Raw genomic sequence first — 15,488 nt, forward strand, 5'->3', positions numbered from 1 at the left:
TGTACTGGTATACTTCATAAATATGTATTTTTAGAATGTCATCTATCCTTTGATCTTGTCCGTACATTATCTAATCCATCCGTTTGTCCATCAATCCACCACTTCATCCATCCATCCATTATTGTTTAGAAATGGGCTAAAAATGACTGAGATTTTTGGAAATTTGAAAATGGAAAATCTCTTCCCACTCGATCTGCAGTGAAACCCAACCCTCCCACTAATGTGACGCCGGTGAGTCTGAGCAGTGGAATCCTAAGGGTCACTTGGAACCCTCCTCTTTTGCCAACTGAAGGCCTCCAGTGTCAGTTTCGGTACCACACACTCAGTGTGATAGAGAAGTGGAAGGTGAGCTTGTCATTCTGTTTCACCATCAAAAGCTTTACTTAAAATTTGACAAGGTGTTAGTGTTCTTTACAGTTCTTCATAGTACATTTTTATTAAATATACATTTGGCTAGAGATAGCTGATGAGAAGAATCTTCTGTCACCACTTCTTTACCCTGCAAGCACAAAATAGAGTTAGCCAGCCTGTATTTTGAAGCTGAAAAAACTGAACAAAAATGTATTCAATAAGCCCAATTTTTTTTCAAATGGCACACTGTTTTACACCAGCCACCATCATTTTGATGGGACCATGTTCCAGTTCAGTGATTGCAAATTATTCCTGGTAATTGGAGGCTTGCCATCAATTGTGTCCTCTTCCTGATTCACACTCATTTCCTCCCTACTTTTGGGAAACTAAAAGAGTAGGTAAACAGATGGAACAAATGATGACTTTCAATTACTAATTGTATTGCTGAGACCAGAGTCGAATCAGTGGTAAAGTTGGTAAAGTTATTGCTTTTTAGTTTGTCCAGTAGTTTGTCTGCATGCTTATAGCCCAGAAAAATGTGATTTTGGGTTATTCCACTTAAAGTGAAATAATTTATATCTCTGCAGTTTGAGGAGTCTGTGCGGGTTCCCTGGGCAGAGGTTGAGATACCAGACATGTGCCAGGTCTATGTAGTTCAAGTACGCTGCAAGCACACCAGTGGGATCGGATACTGGAGTGAATGGAGTGATTCTATCCACTCCACCCCTCAAAGCAGCAGAGGTAAACCTGCTTCACTGCTGAATTGAATTATATATAACACCATTTTAATATGATATCAACATGTACAGATAAAACAAGACTGAAATTCACTGCTTCATGTTACTCATTGACCAAGGGAAGGTTTGTAATCTAAGTTAACCAGCACAAACAAATAAATTGACTTTTATCAATAAGAGTGAAAAGGAATGAAAAACAGACATATCGATCCCAAATTGTGATCACAGATTTGTAAAGCTCTGACCTGCTGATTGTGATTTTAGATGTGTTGTGCAATTCACATTTTTTGATTATGAACATTTATTAAAAATTACAATTATAAAAATCATAATTTAGAACGTATCATTTCCAACCAAAATCATTCACAACAAATAGATATTAGAAGTACATTATTGGTGATTATTAGGCTATTGGCACCTAATTCTTACAATTATAATTGTCATTAATAATAGTCAATGATTATTTGCCAAAAAGAAGCTAAATGTAACTGTATTATCAAACCATTTTACCAAAAGGGGTGATACGAGCACTAACCTTTTTTGACACAAAATCACTTTAGTACAAAATGAACACAAACACTTCTTTTTTATCTACGTGAAAATAATTCCCTCTTACAACCAAACTGTTCAGGCCCAACAAACTTTTCAGCTAACTAGATCACTCACTTAACTGCTAAAGGATCGACTAATAATCAAGACTTAAATGCAAGAATCGATCAATTTATATAGAATGCACACTGAGTATTAATCGAGATCAAACCAGCAATTTATGAACGAAGGTGGGAATAATCAAAACTCTGGGTTCTTTTTGGAAATGGGAAGCCACACTGAACAGCTCTAAGCTCATTTATCCCTGTAGGTGAGGGTGTTGGATCAGCAGCCTAGCTCCTAGCCGCTACCACGTGATGGCTAACTGTTTCAAACAAAGGGCAATAAAAACCAACACGGGAAACCAGTGCGAAAGAACAAAGGCAATAAAACAGGATAAGACAATGGGATGAAAAGATGAGCACCAAGCTCGGATCAGGAGATTATATCCAATAAATTCAATAATCCAACTTTATCACGGTTTTAGGATCAGCCGGTTGAAAACACAGATTAACTTTCAAAAACACGGTAAAACCAAATTTCAGTTAACTCTGCATATAGTGTTCAGCTTGATGGCTGAGCATACAGTTCAAAACACGTTGAATTAAAACAGTAATGATCCTGGATTGCCAATCTGACATACTTTATCTTGGCCAGACTATGAGACAAGTAACAAAAGGAATTAATTTACTTGAGTGACCTTACGCAGCCTTTTCTTAATGGTGATCATTAGTTATTTATGGTGTCATCATCCTGTATGTGTGAGCGAAACAGTTGGTGATACACTGCTGTGCAGCTAAACAGGATTTCAACACAAAGACAAAGAATTTTAACCTCTTATATCAGCAGTTAAAATGCTTTTTGTGCTTAATGCTGTTACCATTACCAAGCACGTATTCTCGGTAGATAAGGAGCGGCTTACCTGTGAGATTTCCAAAAGGCTGCCAACATTTCCACATCCAGTATGAGAGACAGAACTGGACTTTTCTAAAGGATAAAACGGAGCAACTTTACTGTAATTTGTCCAGCTTCCTGTCATTTGGTGGTGTCTAACTTCCTGCTGAGGCAGCCGTCCTCAACAACACTGTGTCTGCTGTGGACCACTTCCGATTCCTAGGAACCACCATTCAAAACCTGAGATGTTCCTCATACATAGACAATGTTTGGAAGAAGGCCCAGCAGTGACTGTACTTCCTGAGGCAACTCAAGAAGTACAACCTTCCACATGAGCTGCTGGTCATCTTCTACACTGCCATCATTCAGTCTGTCCTGTCTTTGTCCATCTTAGTGTGGTTTGGTTCACCTACAAAACAGGACAGGTCCAAACTACAATGAACAATCTGGGCTACACAGAGAATCATCAGGGCTGACTTTCCCTCTATCCTGGACTTATACAGATCTAGGGTCAGAAAAAGGGCAACTAAAATATCTGCAGAACTGATACACCCTGCACACAAGCTGTTTAGGTTTTTACCTTCAGGTGGCGCTACAGAGCGCTGTCTGCTAAAACCAACCACCACAGAGACAGTTTCTTCCCCCAGGATGTTTCTCTGATGAACACTTGATAGTCCGAGCTTCAGAACAACACCAGCAAAGTTTACCGGAGTCAAATTCCTTGTTTGTCTGTACAAACTTGGCAATAAACCTGATCTGATTCTGATTCTTATTACTGTGTTTTTTCAAACACCTCTCTTATACTGACAATACATAGCTGAGTCTTTACTCAGTAAAAGGTTCCACTCCAAGGTGTGCTGTTGTTATTTTGTTGTTGGTATGATGCCTTCATTGACAGGAAAAAAGATTGCATGTTTAGTATTCACCCCACCAATCAGGGCTAGTCAAACACAAAAGAGTCCAATTTGAGTCACTGCTTTAGTTCTTAGTACATCTCTTGTAAAAATTGTCTTATATTAGATTGATATGTCTCTTCTTCAGCTCCTGAACGTGGGCCTGATTTCTGGAGAATGCGTCAAGATGATCCACACAGAAGCCAGTCTAGCATCACTCTGCTATTTGAGGTAAACAAAGCATATTGCTTGGGTTGTAACGACACATCCAGCCCACAAGGTGAGAAGTTGCACAATAATGGGTTCACAAAGACCCAGAAGACCAGAAGATATTTTAGCAATATTTTGGGGAAATCAAGAATCAAATTTTTTGTCCACAAAAAAATGTTTTCTCCAATCACAAATGCTAAGTGCAGAATCTTTAATCAGTGTACAATAATTCATGAAAAGTATTGAAAATGGTCCCACTTGTTTTTTCACAAATGGAGTAAAGGGTTTATTTACATAAAACTATGTTTTAAGGAATTTATGTTTGATGCAGAATTATCCATTTCAGATTTATTCAAGTGTTTTAGATTTTGAACTAAATGAATTCAAATGCAGTCCTATCTTGATAAAAAAAAATGAAATCACAGTTTAAGGAAGTGCTCTGAAGCAGATGCCTGCGTTAGCCTCATAAGCAGCTAACAGTTGGCTATGTGCGATTTTCTTAGACTTCTCCATATGTTGTGTGTTACACAGAGCAATGTTGCTTTTTTCTACCAGGTTTCAAAAATTCACACAGACCAACAATTTAATACTGGTGGGACAGCTTCAATCCCTTTGTAATGAGTGATATCAGCCAGCTTGATGAGCAATGCAATAAAGCACGAAGCATTCCCTTGCTAACTTCAAAATAAGTCTCTAACATGGATACAACAGGATTTCAAGCTAAAATCACTCTTATTCATATTCGTGACTCAAAATAATTATTTACACTTTACCAGGTGAAGTTACATGCTGCACAGCATGAGAGACAGACTTCACTTTGACACAAAATATTGCAAGATCTTGTGTTAAATAATACCTTATAAATATATTAGTTATTAGCAAAATTCAAAGGAAGATGAACCTGAGCCTTGCCAAAGCAATGCTCGACAAGAGATTCTCCAAAACGAATTTTAGCTCAGGTTTTATCTGACAACTATTACCTTCTGCAGCCTGTATTTCAGGTTTAAGGAATACACAGTTAGGGCAAAGCAAGACACGTGTGGGGAGACAAACTGCTTCATTGTTGCTGTGATTTGTATAAAGTGGATTTCAATGCCCTTAATTTTAATGTTCTTTGAATTTCCTTTCACAGTACACATATACACCTCAGAGAACGTTTTTATTAATCCTCGCTTCGGAAAGCATTTCAAAATTATTGAAATGCAAATGCGTCAGAAAATCTACATTTTGTTAATTATATGGGATAATGTAGACAGGGTCTCGGTTTCTCACTTCGTTGTAGGTAAATTTTGGTCCATTCTTCAGTTTTGTTTCAGTTGGCGTACGCTTGTGCTGCCATATTCGTTTCAGTGAGAAGAGACTTGCTTCTGGCAACCATTTCGTACAGCTCATGATTGATCAGGCTGTTTCTAGCTGTATTATCATGAGCTTTACCATTTAACTTGCTAAACTTGGCCTGTATAGTCAGATGGGTGATGGGGTTGGATTCACTGGGACATCCACTCCTGAGAAGATTTATTAAATTTTTTCAACTTTAGAATAATATTTCTTAATATAGAATCAGGAACTTCCGATTCTTTAGAAATGACTTCATAACCCTTCCCAGATTAATGGTCAACAGTATTTTGGGATCACAGTTGTCATTTTCGTCCTAGGCATTGTGTTAACACACATCTGGAAGTTCCAGGCCAGAAAAAAACTAAATTGTTGCTTTTATGGAGGTAGTCACACCTACTGATAACAATGTTAATCTAGTGCATTTGATTTTCAGCAGCGTTTTTTATTTCTGTACTTTGTTGTGTTATGGAGTGGCTGCCACAGGATCAGTATGCTGTTAGAAAAGTGCAGTCATTCACCACAATCTGAGTTAGAAAATTAATCTGATCAACTGTTAAACAGCAGTAATGTGATGTAATATTGTAGCTACTAGCCAATAGTGCTGTGCTTCTCTTGGTTTTTTATAAATCCTAGAAATAAAAATTCTCCACTGTTAAATGTCACAAGGTTAGGGACCTCTGACATGAGTGCTTCTAATTAAAAATATTGGAATTAGAGTGCAATAGTCACCGAAAGAATAAATCTTTACCTTTGTTTTCCAGTCTTTCCCAGCAAATTGGAACTCCTACTGTGTGGATGGATTTATTGTCCAGCACCAGGCCTCGAACGGATCTGTGCTGAGGAGGCAGATCGATATGGTGTCCTCCTACAGCTTTGAGTGGAATCAGGAGCTCCATTTTGTGACAGTGGAAGCCTACAATAGTCTAGGGAGCTCTGTTAACAACGTCAACATGACGCTGGAGAAAGAACCTAAACGTAAGAAAGAAGGACTTAAAAGGGCATTTCAGCAGTCCCTGAGGGAAGGTAATCTACTTAGTGCGCAACATTGAGAGGCTCAGCTGCTCTGATGTGGACCTGTTCTGGAGGGAAATATTCAGTCATTGTTTAACTAGAACTACTGGAACAATCTAAATTTAAATTCTTTGCTAAAGTAAGATAATATCAGATGAATCTGCGGAGTGCATTTTTATTAAGGCTCTTGGTAAACATTTACATAATAGTCTTAATTTTCTTCTACAGTTTATGAATGACTAAAATACCCACAAGTTTCTAGACAAGTAAAATTTTTGACCAGGATGTTCTGTGAAAAAAAGACAGTTACTGGTGAACGGGTAATTGATGTGATTATCATACATACATACAAAAAAATGCTCCTTTAGAAATAAGTAGAAACATTTTCAAATAGTTGGAAAATGAGACCACCCTGAGACATTGTTTTACTCAAATTAACAATTTAGAAAATATGGCATTTTATCAGGAGCACAGCACAAATATCCTACAGAAAACATTGTTGTGAAATAAGACCTTTATTGCTTTCATACCCTGATGAAGAAATGTACAGATTTAACTCAATTCATTTAAACATTCTCTCTGTAGAAGAACCTTGACTGAGCCCACAGCACCACAGACAAACAGGTGGCCAGTATGGTCTTTGTTTTACTGCTGTTTCACTGTGAACACCTATTTAAGGAAGGAAACTGACATTTTTAGTGAAAACTTAAATTCATCCGATCACATCCAGATTTTAAAAGATTCCATGATATACCATATTTTATTCCTTATATGACCCATTCCTTATATGATACCATTAGTGATAGTCAGAGCTAACTGGGATTAGCTGAGAAACATGTTGATATTTTCCTGCAGGAAAACATTTTCTGTGGATTTAAAAGGACATTCTGACAGACTGAACATTTTCAGATACTGATAACCAGAAATAGCGAGATTTTGTGATGAGTCAGAAACCTTCCTGTTACATTAACAGATGTGTTTTAGTCCAGTTTACTGTAACCTGTTTACCACCAGAATAATGTGTACCCTTATTAATGCCTGGCAGCTATTAGCGTGATATCCGTGTTTTAGATAATATAACACACAGGTGAAGTACCAGGGTGCATTTAATGACAGGGTTGTCTGTGTTGTTTGCCTTCATGATTAAAGTAGTAGAAGCTTGCAGTGCAGAAATTATTTTTCATTTCCTCAGAAAATGGACAGGTATGTAATTATTCTGAGAACACTATTGGAAAAATTACCATTAGAAATAGGTCCTAAAGAACATATGTTCCTTGTTTTCCTTTTCCCTTGTTTATTTCATCGACTTTTATTCGTAGAGCACTTTTTATGTAGCAGGCTGACACAAAGCGCTATAACTAAGATAAAACAAGTGGAAGAGTATTAAGTAAATCAATATTATAAATACTAGATCTGCACAACTTATGGAATCACGATCATCATCATCATATTGCAGTCACAAGGAGCTGTAGGATGCCAGGCATTGATGCTCTGCATATCAATAATATTGTTAATATTGACCAGTCGGATGGATTCAAACTGCCCTTAATGTTCACACCTGATGTATATCTTTGGTGGCTGAGAGGCTAAAGATCAGGAAGAGGGTGTGTAAGGGTAGGTTAATCATAATCTGTATTGTCATCGCAATTTTCAACAATAATATCGCAATTAAACCTTTTTCTGATATTAAGCTGCCCTAGTAAATAATACCCAAAGGAGGATAAAAAAGTGAAATTAAACAAAAATTTCATTCAACTGTTGAAAAAATATTGCAATAAAACAAAATAAGTAAGAATGGTAAATCAATATGAAGTCAAACTAAACATGCAATAATACAAACATAATTATTTTAAAGATTTAAAGAAACTGTCATACAAAATACAGTTACAGACACTACAAAAACCTTTTTTCAGTCACAGACATTAACTCAGACTTCACACTTTCCATGTGTGACATCAAGGAAACAGAGTCAGGCAAGATATAAGGAAGACTTTTTATTCAGTGTATGCATGTAAAAAACTGGTTTCAACTGTAGGCTAGGACCTGGCATATTACAGAATTATGCTGTCAACCTTAGGGGGTTATAAATATATACTATAGATAAGCTAGTAGACAATAAAAATAAAAAACAAAGAGTTTTAAAAATGCTGGTATAGGAAATGAAAACAGCTGTGCTGAGCCAAAGATATGTAGAGCAGTGCACTGGGTTCCAGCAATGTGCATATGTGTAAGGTGTTCAGATGTATCTGCAAGTAAACATTAGTAAATTATAAGAATAGGTCTACAACCGTATAAAATAATAGCTGAATTTATTTATTAATGCTCTCCAAATAAACAAAATCTTGAGTTCCCCTTAATTTGTTTAATGTTCATCAAAATCAATCCACAAGTACCATTTGACTGCATTGCTTCTTTTCCTTTACTGCAGGCCGCTGTGTCCATTCGTTCCACGTTTCGTTAATAAACAGCACCTGTGTGTTCTTGTCTTGGAGCCTGTTGCATATCAGCTCTGTCCCTCTGTTCATGGTGGTTCAGTGGTTCCCAACAAAGCAGCAGGACTCAGAAGACTTTGGTCTGAGTGGACAAACGTGGGCCAGACTTCCCTACACTGATCCCCCTGCCCATTTACCAGGTAAATCATTCTCTCAAATCTGTGATTGTTTGCTATATGCAACAGCAGGTTTCCTCTGTTTTCTCTTGTAACCAGCTGTATGTTTTAATGTATCTTTTAAAGGAGATTTTTTTAGCTCAGAGGAGTATGGCTTCCACTTGTATCCTGTGTTTGCTGATGGAGAAGGGGAACCGATGTTCACGCTACGTATGTTCTTTGTTTTCACTTCTAGTTCTGTATGCAATAAACTGCCTGCATGCACATTGTATTGTTAAATATCTGATGTGAATTTACACTTTAAAACAGTGAAGACAGGAGATCCTCCTGCCTACATGACGCTGGTGTTCATCTCCATCCTTTGCATTGGCGTGTTTGTCACCCTGGTTCTCTCCCAAAACCAGTAAGTGCTTGTTTTGGTCACAGGGATCTTTGAAAATAATCTTATGTTTTTATGTGGGTGTTAATTGGAGATCAGTGTAAACAGAATCTGTCTTTCAGGCAGACATCTGTAAGAAATTATTAATGATGTTAATCTCTGCTGTATTGTCTAATTGAGGTCCCTGACACACTGTCTAGGAAAAATTAGAAGAGTGACATTTAACAGGTTAAGGGGTGTAATTACATTTGATGTTTGCCGATCAGAGGTTAAGGAATCAGACAGGAGAGTGGATTGGAGACGGAGTTGTTTCATACAAGAATCAACCTAAATATTTGCTTTTTGTGTTTGCAGGATGAAAAAAATTGTGTGGAAGGAGGTTCCAAACCCGAACAAATGCTCATGGGCTAAAGCACTAGACTTTAAAAGGGTAAAAGAACGATCTATGGAAGTAAATCTCCACTGACATATGAGTTAGAGTCTACAAAGCTACGAAGTAATTAGAAAGACTAAAAAAATGACAAAATGGCTGAATAAGATCATCTTAGCCGATTTTAAAAACAGACATTTAGACAATATATTTGCATATTTAAGTCAGCAGAACAAGCATTTGTTTAACTGCTTTAATCAAAAATTAATAATAAAACACAGCAAGTCCGAGGCCATGGTACTCGACCAGAAAAGGGTGGCTTGTCCTCTTCAGGTTGGAGGGGAGTTCCTGCCTCAAGTGGAGGAGTTTAAGTATCTCGGGGTCTTGTTCACGAGCGAGGGAAGAATGGAGCGGGAGATCGACAGACGGATCGGTGCGGCTGCCACAGTAATGGGGGCGCTGTGCCGGTCCATTGTGGTGAAGAGAGAGCTGAGCCGAAAAGCAAAGCTCTCAATTTACTGGTCGGTCTACGTTCCTACCCTCACCAATGATCATGAACGTTGGGTCATGACCGAAAGAACGAGATCACGGATACAAGCGGCTGAAATGAGCTTCCTCCGTAGGTGGCCGGGCACTCCCTTAGAGATAGGGTGAGGAGCTCGGCCATCCGGGAGGAGCTCGGAGTAGAGCCGCTGCTCCTCCACATCGAGAGGAGCCAGTTGAGGTGGCTCGGGCATCTATACCGGATGCCTCCTGGACGCCTTCCTCGGGAGGTGTTCCAGGCACGTCCCACCGGGAGGAGGCCCAGGGGACGGCCCAGGACACGCTGGAGGGACTATGTCTCTCGGCTGGCCTGTGAATGCCTTGGGCTCCCCCTGGAGGAGCTGGAGGAGGTGTCTGGAGAGAGGGACGTCTGGGCGTCTCTGCTGAATCTGCTGCCCCCGCGACCCGGTCCTGGATAAGCGGAAGACGACGAACGAACGAACACAGCAATTATTTGTCAAATAATGAATCCATTCCCATGTCCGAAATGAAAATTGCCATGTAATGCTGTAAAAGTGGCAGAATATTTCATTAATTAAGGCATGGCTTAGGCCTATTTTGGTCAATAAGTCTGATCTCAACTTCCCTAACAAGGTTACCAAGCCTTATCTGAATTGGATAGCCTGCAGCGGTGTAAAAATGTCACTTTAGAGATCTGCTTTGACTTGGTAGACAGAATATGAAGAACCAACCCCTCTAAAATCACAGTATATAACCGGGAGGTACTGATTGACATCTTAAAAGCTCAAATAATAACTGAATTGCGACCCCAAATCACCGGTGAATTAAAAAGGAAATATAGATGAAGGACAGGAACATAGCAGAGAAATCGAGAGAGAGAAAGAGAGAGACGGAAGTTCAAGCCATCCTTTGATGATAAATGGCCTTACCCGTACAGTGTTTTATCAAGTCCGAGGACTCCAAAGCTCTTTACACTAAAATTAGTAATCCACCCATTCATACACACTTCATACACTGACAGGCTACCACAGCTGCCATGGGACAGACTGACAGAAGCGAGATCACCATACAATCAGCGCCACCAGGCCTTTATGACCACCATCAGCAGGCAAGGCGGGTGAAGTGTCTAGGCGGAGCAGGGGTTTAGACCAGCAACCCACCGGTTACAGGACGAACCCCTACCACTGTGTCCAACGCCATAATAATAGAGAACATCTGAGCTCTGGAAAACAAAATGGATTCACTTCAAGTGCTAACAAGAACTCATTCACAGTATTAGGAAAGGAGCATTATGTGTTTCACTGACACGTGGCTAGATGATCCTATCCCTGACTTCAATGACTCTCTGCCCAGCTTACAGACATTTAGAGACAAGCAGGAAAATCAAAGGAGTTGGATTAGCAATACTTGTCAACAACTGATGGTGTAATACTGTGAAATACAGTATTTGAAGGCCAATTGTTGAACTGTTAGCTGTAAGATTTCATCCATATTAAATTCCAAGGGAATTCACCAGTGTTAACGTAGCAACACATGCCCTCATCAGCAGTTGCTGACTCTGGATGTGGTGTCATCAGCTTAGTGTTTTTAATCTACAGACACAACACCCTGATACATTTGTGGCAATATCTGAAGATTTTAACCCCGCCGCAGTCACTGCTTCACATCCAATGTGCCCACATCTTGGCAGCTGCTCTACCAGAGAAAACAAAATGTTCGATTTGTTTTATGGAAAATTTCAGGATCCATACACATCAGTTGATGGACATCCTTTTGGTAAAGCATTAAACCTTTTGTTCAGAGATAACCTGTGATGAAAAGAGTTGTGAGACGATGATCACAGGAAACTGAAGAAGCTCTGTAAGGTTGTTTTGATTCCACAAACTGGGATACACAGAAATGGCAACAGTGTTATGAATGAATATGTGACTGACTATGTGCTTCTGTACTTGTGGACAACACCCTCTACCTTGGATCACCTGTGACCCAGAGGAAATACTTGAAAAGAAAAAAGAGCCATCGGGAATGGAGACAGGGAATTGTTGAGGATCTTACAAACTTCAAATCAAAATAAGAGACAGCAAGGAGGTGTACAAAAGGATAGAGAGGAGCATTTCTAGTAGAACAATATATGAGATGTATGGTCAAGGGTGAAGAAGATGACCAGCTTCAAGCAGAAAACGGATCAGCTTAACAGGTGTCTGGACAGAGCCAATAAACCAATCATCATCTTTATTATCTTTATTATCCCTAAAGTGAAAATTGTTGTTCAGCACAGCAGGAATTAAAGAAACACAGTCGACCTGACATAACACCATACCATACATAAATTAAACATATTAAAATATTTTGGGTCATTGTAAAAGATCATTAAGAAATTTTGTGACTCCGAAACAAATCCTGAATCTATTTGTCCTACACTTGAGAAGACGATACCTGCGTCCAAATTGAAGCAACTGAAGACATTCTTTAAAATGGTTCAGTTCAGAAACCAGCTCAGCATCCTCCTAGCCTTGTCCCAGCAAAACAGACCCACAGTTTTCTTGTTACAACTCAGATTTATCTTCCACCTTGGTCATGGACCCATTTCTCCATCGTTTTCAAATCAAGAGAAGCTGGTTTTCCCAGTACCCACTGCAATACATATTACTACGAACACATTTTTTCTTCTTCAAGTATTATAGTGGTTATAAAACCAATTTCAACACAACATACCTTTGCTAAGGTTATGTTTGACAACATATTATTTTATTATTAAGTGCATTTCTTTCTTTTTATTCTCACCTGCTTTAAAAATTCATCATTTTATCGATGCCCATTTATTCTCATTGTATTAGTTAGAAATTATATGTCCAGGTTTTTTAAAGCAGCTGTTTTTATCACAGTTGGTGACAGAAGATATGCATTGCAGACACTTGCTGCAGCTTCTCAGAAGCCATGTTCGGCTTAAAGTTACAATCTGCCACACCTAAGCAGCATGGATTCTAACCAGAATAGGAGTAAAGCATCCCTTTACTCCATAAAGCATGCCTATTCCCACCATCTCCCTTGTCTTTACCTGAATTGTTGTAATGCCGTTTACATCTCAAGCTTTAAAATGTAAAACAAGTGATCTTGCTGTTACTAAAATGCATTTGTCTCTCCAGATGGACAGGTTTGAGTACCTTGTCCGACCACCAGAAGGTTTTCCAGCCTTGCCACTGCCCTCCGAGAAGATCTCTGACGTTATTGTGGTGAATAAAGCTCTGACAGAGGCCTTGGTCCACACCCCAAAATACTATTCTCCTGACTCTGCTGTTGCTTCGACTAACTCATTTCTGCCGTATTTAGACCCAAAAACTGACCAGTTGCCGGAGCATGAGACAGTCCTTGGTGGAGCCATTAGTCTAGATTCCTTAACTACTTCAAACATAACCATAAATAAACTAAAACCAGTCAATACCTTGGTGGAGCAAGGTTCAGGATCCACTAACAGGTCTGCCCAGTCTTCAGTCACATACTCCAAGGTCCTGCTCACTGATCAGGATCATCCCCCCCTTCAACTCCACTACAAGGAGGGAAGTAGGAGCAGCTCCAGCGATGAGGGAAACTTCTCAGCCAACAACTCGGATATCTCTGAATCTTTCCCTGGTGGACTGTGGGAACTGGACAGCTGTCATGGTACAAAATCAGATGATCCAAGACGCTCCTGCTCCTACAACTCCCTAAAGGAGCTTTCTGAAACATCAAACCAAGAAGATAAAATAGACATGAGGCAAGGGAAGCCCTTATACTATCTAGAAATTAGACCTATGTCAGAGGATGAGGAAAATGAGGAAGAGAAGCCAGAAAGTGAGCTGCTGAAAGGTGCAAATTTGAACAGAGAAGATTTTTCTGTGGAGTTGCATCCTTTGCTCAGCCCAGAGGTGTCGATGAATCCCAGCAAGATGCTGCAAGATTCGACTTGTAGCTTTGCCTCACTGTACATGCCTCAGTACAGGAAGCATAACGCAAACCACGTCCCACTAACATGACACCAAACAAGCTCTTATTAAACGTGCTCCATTGTGTTGTGAACAGAGTCGTGGTTTGCCATTTACCACAGTGTTCCTACCCTGAAAAAGCCTTTAGGTTTGGCATGAAAAATGAGTAGGAAGCCTGTTACCAAAGCCAGTCACTCATGCTCTGTGCACATTCTAAGCTGAAAATGTAAAAATACCTCATCTTATAACTGATTACGTGTTGATGTTCATTTCATGAAAGAAAAAGAAGCCAAGAAGGCACTCTCTTCATAGATAAATGTTTCTTCATTTATTTCCCCTGTACTGGGGTTTAAATATGATTTTCCTCTGTGTAAACATCAAACTTCATCGGTATTAGTGACTGATAAAAGATATTTTTCTTTAAAAAAATCTGAGTTTAGCAAACTGAAAAAGCAGGAACTTGGTCTTCAAGACAGAGAAGTTGTAAGTCAAAGGAAGTTTAGGTCAGGTTACAAAGTTTACTTTCATCACATTTTATAACTGTACTATAGATGTCATTCTTTGCTTAAAAAATCTTGCCTTCATTCAGTGATTTGATGCTTTTCACGGTCTCTGAAATATTTCTGATCCTTTTCATTTGTTCAACTTCAGCTTTAAGTTGACTTTTGAGAAAGCGATGTGATACGCACCCATCAGAGGCCCGTATTCTGCCTCTTTTGGCTTCCTTAAAGCACATTTGACACTGAAAAGGAAGAAAAAATTGAAAACGTTGAACACCTGAAAATGTGTTACTGCAGGGAATTTTGTGGGCACCTTGTTCACTCATTGGCAGCTTGTGCATTTATTCTCCGTATAGACTGGACCATCCGCTAACTAAGTCTTTGTGTATTTTGTGTTGTAATGTATTTGGGGTTTGGTTTCAGTATGTGAACAATGTAGCATTTCTGTCAGTCAAGCATTAAAATGACAGCAGATTTCTTCTGTTAAAAAAGACAAAATGTTTTCAATCTACATAAGATGGATTTAAAAAATTGTAAATATAGAAACTTAATTCACTGTAATTCTTCATGGAGATGTTCTGTCTATTTTTCATTGTGATAATAAAGAATTTACTGTGAAATTGAGTGGTTTGTTCGGCAGAGACTGCCACATCGCTGTTAGGGAACTATTAGTTTTTAATGTGTTGAACAAAAATTGATATTGTGGGGCTCGTCCAGCTTATGGGTCATAGAGTTTGTTTTTAATTTGTTGAACTTCAAAAAACATCTAAAAAATGAGGGCCAAAAAACAAACCAAAATATAGATCGAGTTAATGCCCCCATTTAGCTTCACATGACTGATGCAATGAGACTGATTAGTGCAGTCAGACATTAGAGAAAACATTCAAACAATCATGTTGTAAAAATTTGGTTTAGGATACCTTGGTGAGTGATTTCAAATGTTATAACCAAGGCACATGGTAAGAATAAGAGATTTCTCTAAAGATATATAAGCTACTGATATTGATGCTGATTTATTTCAATACTAACTAAACAAAATGTATCTGCAATTTATAATTTATTCATACTTTTCTCAAAACAGCTCGTCATATATTGGTTATCAACTACACATGAGGTTTTGCACCACAAGGGGGCAGCATCTCA

The 15,488-nt window shown here is 38.8% G+C and overlaps 1 protein-coding gene across 2 annotated transcripts in view; it reads left to right on the forward strand.

The window, feature by feature from the left end:
* The window catches only part of lepr (leptin receptor), a 41,083-nt gene extending 26,118 nt beyond the window's left edge, over positions 1–14,965 (forward strand). For both annotated transcript variants that reach the window (XM_047375657.1, XM_047375658.1), the window contains 9 exons: positions 200–345; positions 939–1,092; positions 3,612–3,694; positions 5,773–5,986; positions 8,451–8,654; positions 8,757–8,840; positions 8,940–9,033; positions 9,364–9,439; positions 13,030–14,965. In XM_047375657.1, coding sequence (XP_047231613.1) covers positions 200–345; positions 939–1,092; positions 3,612–3,694; positions 5,773–5,986; positions 8,451–8,654; positions 8,757–8,840; positions 8,940–9,033; positions 9,364–9,439; positions 13,030–13,896 — 1,922 coding nt within the window. In that variant the 3' untranslated portion in view covers positions 13,897–14,965. The remainder of the gene's footprint in view (positions 1–199; positions 346–938; positions 1,093–3,611; positions 3,695–5,772; positions 5,987–8,450; positions 8,655–8,756; positions 8,841–8,939; positions 9,034–9,363; positions 9,440–13,029) is intronic.
* Positions 14,966–15,488: the final 523 nt, after the last annotated feature.

The sequence above is a fragment of the Girardinichthys multiradiatus genome, chromosome 9 (genome assembly GCF_021462225.1).
Source record: "Girardinichthys multiradiatus isolate DD_20200921_A chromosome 9, DD_fGirMul_XY1, whole genome shotgun sequence".
NCBI lineage: Eukaryota > Metazoa > Chordata > Actinopteri > Cyprinodontiformes > Goodeidae > Girardinichthys > Girardinichthys multiradiatus.